Raw genomic sequence first — 9,494 nt, 5'->3', positions numbered from 1 at the left:
GTTAATGCACAAAGATAGCAGCAGATTTAGATCCCTCATAGATCACCATGAGTATTATTTGGGTCCCATACCTGTAGAGGTATGGTCACACAGTCATCAATTCTCTAGTCTCTCTCTTGATTATCCATGTCCAGTGTGTGATTAAAGATATAATTGTTTTAAAAGATTTTTTTTGAAATGTTGAAAACATAATTTATTTCTATATTTTCAAATTGTCCAACAAAGTGCACTCAATATGATTCAAAAAGCAGTTTGATTATCTTCTTGAGAGACCATGCAAATGTAATGCAATCCTGAAAGCTGTTCCAAGCTACATATTTTTAACTTTTTAGTAAAAGATAAAATAGATACTCTATAAATTTAAAATGAGTTTCAATAGAAAAAATAATTAATTGTGTAAATTCGTGAGTTTCTGAAATTTACCATGCATTTTAACTTAATTCAATTGAGTGATTAATTGATTTCATTGAGGATCAAGTTAATTCACTAATTATAGTTGTGAAATTAATTCACTATTAGGTGAATCTGTGAGGGGAAAAAAAATTGTTGTTAAATTTTTTTTTTTTTTTTTTGAGGAAATGTTAAGTTTCATTTGTATCTGTTGTATTTGCTGCAAATTAAATAGTATATTTGGATTTGTCAAAGTTAGATTAGTTGTATTTAGAAAGTGTTAATCAATAACTTTATCTTTATGTATGATTTTCATTCACTTTTTTTGTGTTTCTATTTCTTATCATTTCGTGAGCACTGAGAATCCTTGCCCTGTTTGGCGTAGCACTATTTGCAGGGAAAAAAAAATCATTCAGGGCCTGTTCGGACGAATCACTGTTCACGTGGGAAAAAAAAATTCAGTTGAATTGAATTTTTTTTCCCACGGGAATAGTGTTTTTCAGTTCAATTCCCGTGCCCAAGCCCATTCCCATTTGTCGGCCGAACAAGCCCTCAGAGTGAATTCTTTTGTTCTCACGCACACAGTGTTTCGGCCATTCAAATTGGACCCGAACCCAAACTCATTCCCGTTTCTGCTTGACAGCCGAACAGGGTCTTAATTTTTGTTTCCAGAGATTTGTTTTATGGGTACATAGAGGAGCTAGAGATCAAATATATATTGAAGGTATGAACTATGAAGTGAGTTCATATTGTTTGAATTGGATTTTACAAAAATTTGTAAAACTTATATAATCATCTTTGTATATATTCTAAAAGTTACTCAAATTGAAATGTATAGAGAAATATAAATGTTTATACTATACAAAAAATAATTTGAATTGGATTCATTAACTTCCTTTTCAGTAAATGTAAATAAAATATATGCGTCTCATATTGAAATACATTTCGGTTGTAGGTAAATTCATTATTATATTAAGTAGATGTCTTGATATGCTAACGGTTGTGATTAAAAGATGAATTTTTAAATTGAATGTTAGCTCTCTTATCAAAAAGTCTGTTTTTTTATTGAATATATTTTTTTGATATTTTTCTACGCATAGAAGTCTAAATTTATTTAGACATGTACTCATCATATGCAAAATGTCATGATTACTTAAATTTTTTTTTTTTTTGAAAAATTTCGTAAATTTCCTTATTTGATTGTCAGATACTCGACAGTAATCGCTGCAATTCTTGATTTCGTTGTATGTCATTTAAAAATACATATCCACATGCAATAAGGATTACAAATTCATATTAATAACAATAAGGATACAGATCCACACGTGATAGCAATAAGGATTACATATTCATGTAAATAGTAAAACTATGTAAATTTTCATACAATAAGTCTATAATAGATTGACAAATAGTAAAATAATAAATTACAGTATTTTATTGTAATAGAATATCACACAAAATCAAACTATGTATGAATTAAAAGTCCTCCAACTTATTTTTTATGAAATACAAAACTTTGAATATATTTGCTCTATTATAATATATTCTTGTTGCAATGCATGAACATGCATGATACTAGTAAGTCAATTTTAATGATTAAGCTTCAGCACAGCATAGCGAGATATTACTAACAACACATAAATTTTACTGGTTTTACGTTTCCATTTTTTGGTACCAGTTAGATATTCTGATTGGTACATACAGGGAAGGACTTTATTGGTTTTGCATTTAAATTTCTGTTACCAGTTTTGGGTATTTCTCTGATTAGTGCAGACAAGGCATGTAATACGAATTGGTGATGTAATCTGCTTTATTTAAATGGCAAGCCCAAAGGGCATTTCAAAGCCGAAAACAAAAGAAAAACACACACACACAATCAGTAGCAGATTCGAAAGGTTTTCTTTTAATGTGACATAATTTTCTTATTGGGCTGTCGATACCGTGAGGCCCTTCTTGCCACGCACGGGAAGACCCTGGCCCTATGTGCAGAAGTATTTTGTGCCTGTTCTGTGTGGTTAATTGTTAAACAAATCAGAGGAACCTGTTATGAGTTTTAGAGAAGAAAATATGTGATACTCAACATGATTAATTTTTTGTTTTTTTTTTTCATGTGACATGATGAACGATCACGTTACACGAATGATCACGTCACGTATGGTCATGTCGTGATCACACGTGACGTGACGTGACGTGACGTAAATTAGTCACATTAAATCTTTTTCTATATTTTAATTTAAATTGTTGAAAATTCAGAAAAAATGTATAAAAAATATGAATTTTTTTTAAAATAAGTAAATAATGTTGTAATTGTTTTTAAGGAAAGACCATTGGACACCATCTGACATTATTTAAAAAATTCAAATTACAAATATTTATTGGACTAAACTGGAGAAATAAAAATCAATACTACATGTGTGCTAGTATCACTGAATCTACAGAAAAATAGAAACCTAGATACTCTATTCGTAAATTTTTTAAAAAAGAACTGAATATTAACTATAAAAGGTTAGATACTCTATGTTTTATACCATGATATGACGTGACATGTAATTTTTGCTAAAATGCAGTCACATCAGGCGACACGCGAATCACGTCACGTGACGTGATTAATTCTATCCATTATAGGCTGGAATGGGATGTTTAAGACACAAAAAATCTCAAAACAGATCTATGTTCAAATGGGTACTGAATTAAATTGTTCGGTTGAGATTTAATGAGACATGATTTGACTCAGTCAGATATTTGAGAGGATACGGATACGGATACGGCGTCCAAAGATTCTATCCATAGCTACGAGTATGAATGAAAATAGTGACGGAATAGATTTTTCTTATTCAGAATAAAACAAAATGAATCAAATGAAATCAACGACGGTTTGGATTTTAGCAAAAGCAATTCTAAAGCAACGTGATCATAACCAGGTAAAAAAATGAATACATAAATAATTTATAAAATAACTTATAAAAAATTATTTTTTAACAGCTTGAAAAAATAATTTTTAACCGCTTGAAAAAATAATTTTTTCAACGGTTTAGATTCATCGTTTAAAAACAATCCGATAGACATTTAGAGTTGTGCTCACCAATTTCTTTTGGTAAGCACATCACACCCAAAATTTGCTCATTTTTTAAAATTCAAACTACACAATGCTTCTTTCATTTGATTCATTATATTTTGTTTAAAATAAAAAAATCATCCGAATATGCTGAAATAAATATTTAATTATGTTATGAGAATTATTGCAAAAAAATTATATTTTCTTTTTAAAATATTTCATATCAATTTAATATTTTTATTAATAATTATTAAAAATAGATTAAATAATAATATAATAATACTTATTAATTATTATTTCATAATGAGATTTTTGCTTGTAAATTTGTTATTCAATCATCAAAAGATGGAAAAATGAATGATAAATAAAACACAATTTCACATTCAAAATTACATGCTGAACAACACATAAAAAGTATTACTTCTAAAAGTACAAAAATCCACAGATTTCCACGGTATAGAAGCCATCCTAAAAATAGTTCCTAATTCGTAACTTGTTCGGTAAAATTTTGCTAATAATTAGCTCATTACTAATTCAAGTTATCCGACTTGTTAACTTAAAGAATTTAGCATAAGCAAATTCCAATTCGGAATACATAAAACATAAAGTCGGACCACATTCAATCTCTAACGGACCGAAGTCATCCAACCCAGTCTCCAGTGAATAGACTAACAGTGAACTGCAATTTCAAAATTGCAAATCCAAACTCAAGTCAGTGAGTCATCCTAACCCAATTTATATTATGTAATGTTTAAGCTCTAATAAATTCAAATTATTTATAATTTAAACATCAATTAGTCTTAACGAGTTACAAGTCAACTAGAGTCACTAACGAATTGAGTTTTCAATCTAAGATTGTCTCGACTCACTCGAACTCGGTTCATTAACAACTCTAAACTAAAGTCCATATCCCTGAGGTAACGCAATATATATATTTAGATTTGAATTGTTCAATTCGGACAAATTTTAACTGAGATAGAATGCTCGAAATTCATTTAGGGCGTGCTCCAGATGAAGAGAGGCGGAAGAAAGAGAAGAGAAAATCACTGTGGGAGGGAGATGCTCACCCCATACTGTTTCTGTTCGAAGATTTTCTCTGCTCCAGAAGAGAAGAACTGAAGAGGAAGCGGAGGTGAAAAACTACTATTCGGAGGGGAGAGCAGTAACGCGTAGTTTTAATTTTCTCCGAATTTTGTCACCTCTAATTTGAGATATAGGTTTTACTGTTCTGAAAATAGTCTCCTCCGTTGTTCCCTCCCCTTCCTTCACTATAATGAGGATTTTCTCTTTAATACTGGAGTACAACCTTAATATTTGTAATCCGTTCCCAAGTAATATGCCCTTTAATATTCGTCTTGGTGTGAATTTTGATCCTTCGTTGAGTTTGATACGGACCATACGGCTTGAGTGCCACTGACATACCGTCGAGTTAACCTGGGTATATATGTTTAGATTCAAGGCCATATGTGCAATAGTACCAGCAGTGAACTCGAATCCTCTGAGATATCTCATATTTTGCGTTACATTTTTTGAAAATCTGAAACGTTCAAATGCGGTCTGCACGAATCTCAAAGCACAAATAATACTGGCCCCTGCGCTATCCCCGAATAGGCACCAGACACGTCTGTCACGCAAAATATGAAATATCTCAGAGGATACGCACTCAATAACCTCGTCAAAGTCGTAAAAAATCTGACAATAACCGAGCGATTTTCTCTTCTAAATTCCAAGTTAACGACAACAACAAACTGAGGAGTGAGGCGGAGGCGGAAAGGAAAGGAAAGGAAAAAACAGTGCTTCCGCGGAACGACGACATTAATTATGGATCCCATGATATGGCATAAGGTCGCTGCTATCTCTGGTATTTCTCCTCTTTTCTCTGCTACCCTTTTCTAAAATTCAATTTTCAATTTTCCGAAATACAAATTGTACAATTGATTTGTTGATTGTTCTTGTTTGATTAAAGTGGCGAAACCAACCAACCTTTCACTGAAACCAAAGCATGTATGTTCTGTTACAGTACCCAACAACTGGTATTCTGGTACCAGTACCAGTATTACAGTCTTACAAAGTACTACATCAAAGCACATAGCCAACCAACAATGTTTACATATTACAAAGGCAACTTAAAAGAAATAAGCAACAGATATAATCTATCAAGAGTCCTCTGAACTTGCGGCAATATCATTTACAATTGATTTGTTGATTAATGTATGAAAATTTGGTTATTAAACTAAATTAGGGATAGCTGCTCTGGGTCTTGGGACTTATGGTTCCCACGGTTACCGCCCAAAGGATTCTACCTATAAGCAGGTTAGGTTTGTAAGATAATTTTTTCCCTTTTCTTAGATTGATTTCTCATTGAGAACTGTCATTCCTTATCAGACCTATTAATCTGTATAAATTCGCTTTTGTTTGATTTGGTATATGTTTAATTAGTTATATGTTGTCGTGAATTTATGTTATGTACATTTAATTAATCTCTCAGTTACCCTCTTCTTACTATGTTTTAAATCACTGGAAAAGCTACTGGTTTAAATTCCATTAAATACTAAATGGAAATAGATAAATATTCGAACTTAGCACATGCTAGAAATAACCCAAATTAAACAGACCAATAGACATCTGACCCCCATTCAGATGTATTTTATTTATTGAAGTCGTCACTAATATATTTTTTTTATTTTCATTTTTAAATTTGCTGGAGGTATGGCAAACGGCTTCCCTGTACCATCTAGTCCATACTGCAGCTTTAGTTGGGGCTCCAGTGACTAAACATCCTCATATCGTTCGTCTCCTTTTCACCTTTTTTTTAAACAATTGTAAAATCAAGTTGCACTTAATTTTCCTCCTGTTTTTATTGTCAGCTTATGCCTTACATATTGGTGATTTTTATTTTGTTCTGTGCAGTTTGGAGGGCTTCTCACTGCTGGCATCCTCCTATTTTCTGGCACGTAAGTTTTGCAACAATGCCTTGCCACTTATAAATATATTTTGATAAATTATTCTTTCTTTTGGATACCTTCCTTAGTACAGAAAGTCAAAAAGGTTGTTAACTAGGGGAAATTAGTTCTTAGCATAGGAAGATTAGCTCTTAAGTTATGCAAGAAGATATATTGGATCCATTTTTTCCTTATAGCTAAAGGAAATTTTGTAAAATATAATTGAAAGTAAGGTGTTATGATGCCCATGCTATGCCCTCATATTATAGTTATAGTTTGATCTGGCCTGTTTATCTTAGATTAAATTGGTTAGATTTAAATAGCTTGGCCATGCTATTGTAAGGCATGAATAGCAGCAGATGTGGGCTCAGATTTTGGAGACTGAAATTTCCAAAGTACCCCTCATAGAAATTACTTTATTTAATTTGGTTTATATAATGAGGAAAGTTTCAATATCTCATGTTTTTCATACCTCATCATACCTCATATTTTATATCTTCGTTTTGAAAGTTCAAATTATCGATACGAACCGTTCAACATGATATATATACTAAAATATGGTTAGGGATGAAATTTTATAATTTTTGGAAATTTTTTACTATTTTTTAAGATGGGTAGAAAATCATTGTTTTTTTAACGGTTCAAAAACAGTGATTTTGTACCTATCTTAAAAATAGTAAAAAAAGTTCCAAAAAATATAAAATTTCATCTCCATGCATATTTTAGTATAAATATTATGTTGAACGGTTCGGATCGACAATTTGGGCTCTCAAAACGAAGATATAAAATATGAGGTACGTGAGGTATGAAAAAGATGAGGCATTGGAATCCTCCTCTTATATAATTCTGTCTATAACATAGAAATCAGAGTACCATTTATTTTACTTTATTTAATTTGGTTTACCATTTATTTTATTTAAGTTATACGATAGGTAAAAATGGCATCAGTTGCTTAGTACCAACTGGTGGTAGTGTGAATTGTTTTGGACCAGTACACAAGTGTGGGAAATGTCACCTTTCCTTTAGTTTAGGTATCCAATACCAAATGCTTATTCATTTTGGTTGGTAGGGGGTGGAGAAGATGTTTTTGTGCAGGATAATTGATCTTTGGTAACCATTATGGATTATGAAATGAATAAATAAGTTTTTTATGACAAGAGACTCATCTGCCATTTCAACCTGATTTTTCCTAGAAAAATATCTTATATCAGAATAATATTTTACCAGGTCTTGCATTTGCTTAAACTAAGTATTTTATTGTGTGTTTCTCATTTTCGGATTGAAGAATTTCCAAGTACCAGAAAGTAGTACATAGCATATACCTAAAAGCTTGTAACAATTTTTGCAGATGCTATACAGTGGCCTATTTCGAAGATAGGAAGTATGCTCGGGCAGCACCAATTGGTGGATTTTCATTTATTGCTGCTTGGGCGAGTTTACTTCTGTAATCTTATTGAAGGTTATTTCAGTGGAAAATAATAAATGTGTTGTTTTATGTGTAATTTATGTGCTTTATATCCTATAAGAATCAATCAAAACTTTTGATTTTTGACTAATTTTGTTTATTTGTTTGGGATGCATTCAGTTTGTAGCTCATAAGGCCGCTTGAATCATTAGGACTTGTGAAATCATGCCAAGAATATAAATACTTTCACACAATGATTCTGCAACTTACAAAAGAAAAAAAAAAGCCACTGACCTTAAAAATAAACTTACAAAAAGGAAATTCTACTTGAAACATTTTGCAGTCAAGATTTCATTTACTCCAATGATTCATCAAGGACTCAAGGATTGAATTCGAACTTACAAGAACCATGGCCTGCAAAATAACAGAAAATGTTATCTACAAAGAATAAACTCTCTTTTGCTGAAAACTAATAGTACCTAGCGCTCAATCCTCATGGAACAAATGCTAGGAATAGTTGTTAGCCTTCTTGTGCATGGTTCAGAAAACCTCTAAATGAAAATATGGTATTCTAGAAATTGTGAATTTTTATTCATAGAAAATATTATAAAATAATATATGGAAAGAGAAGAGTACTTTCCATGCATTTTCGATGCATAGAAGGACCTGTAGAAATTTTTTCGATTCAAACTTTGGACCGGAAAAAATTCTACCAATCCAAAGTTTTTTATAAGCATGTCTAGGATGAAGGATCCACAGTGGCAACCAAGACAAGGAATTTAGAGGCAATTGTTTTTTAAGGCCTGAAGTTTGTCCGATCCATAGAGGATCCGAGGCAACTAACCAAAAAAGAAAACTTCGGATCGGGAGCATTTTTTCCGGTTCAAAAGTTTTGATCGGAAAAATTTCTACCGATCTTTCTATGTATCGAAAATTGAAGGTACTCTTTCTCTTTCTTTATATTATTTTATTATAAACAATTATCTAGTAAATAACTACTGGATATGATAAAAAATGAACATACTAGGATCGATATCTGTGACCATGGCTGCTGCATGAAAGTTACAGGTTGCTCCTTGCTTTCTGAACTTCTGCCAGTAGCTGTTGAATGCAAAGGAGGCATGGTCCTTCACTGTGTTTGGGAGATAGCACGGCATTTTTGGTTGTATTGTGGTGCAGTCTGCATGTCCAGGCCCACATGCCCAATCCAGTGCTTGTTGGAGAATATCATCTGTCAGTTGATTATCAGCAACACACCATTGCTTCGGGTTGTAGTCTGCCTCAGGTCCTTTTGCTGTGCTCAATAAATTACATAGAGCAATTTTTTTTTTGTTATTAATACCTCATTTTATAAAACCAAGTACAAGGAAATTAATTGGAATAAAAGAGTATAATTATAAGCATGATAAATTTGAAGTTGTATAGAGATTGTTGGTTTACCTGATACAATGTGAGCAGACAAAATCAGGAGACAGCACAGCACTTTCATAATCATGACCAGCATGCCTTTTACAGCACAGTTAACCATCTTCATGACCTGATCTGCCTGATTTAGGATGCTTCTTATATAACCAATCTTCCTCTTGTATTTCCTTGATGCTTTAATACTAGCCTTTATCTCTTTAATAAAGAAGGTTCATGATCTTGCTTCCTTTTCCTTTTGTTTTTGTACTTTTGATTAATATATAGAAAAGGAAGCTCT

General features: G+C 32.0%; 1 protein-coding gene across 1 annotated transcript; it reads left to right on the top strand.

Moving 5' to 3' along the window:
- The first annotated feature begins 5,141 nt into the window (after positions 1–5,141).
- On the top strand, positions 5,142–7,943 carry LOC144574002 (uncharacterized). The gene is made up of 5 exons (XM_078323808.1): positions 5,142–5,306; positions 5,688–5,758; positions 6,153–6,233; positions 6,356–6,399; positions 7,736–7,943. Exons 1-5 carry the CDS (start codon positions 5,267–5,269, stop codon positions 7,833–7,835), a joined length of 336 nt encoding a protein of 111 aa, XP_078179934.1. The 5' UTR covers positions 5,142–5,266; the 3' UTR covers positions 7,836–7,943.
- Positions 7,944–9,494: the final 1,551 nt, after the last annotated feature.

This window comes from Carex rostrata, chromosome 22 (assembly GCF_964058835.1).
Source record: "Carex rostrata chromosome 22, lpCarRost1.2, whole genome shotgun sequence".
Classification (NCBI taxonomy): domain Eukaryota; kingdom Viridiplantae; phylum Streptophyta; class Magnoliopsida; order Poales; family Cyperaceae; genus Carex; species Carex rostrata.
The sequence above is the reverse complement of the archived record's forward strand: the minus strand, read 5'-3'. Positions and strand labels throughout refer to the sequence as shown.

Bases quoted from the DNA above. Each gene is read 5' to 3' on its own strand.
- LOC144574002 (XM_078323808.1), top strand. From the start codon at position 5,267: ATGGATCCCATGATATGGCATAAGGTCGCTGCTATCTCTG. The intron at 5,759-6,152 runs GTTAGGTTTGTA...AATTTGCTGGAG, and splicing joins AGGATTCTACCTATAAGCAG to GTATGGCAAACGGCTTCCCT. The intron at 6,400-7,735 runs GTAAGTTTTGCA...CAATTTTTGCAG, and splicing joins ATCCTCCTATTTTCTGGCAC to ATGCTATACAGTGGCCTATT.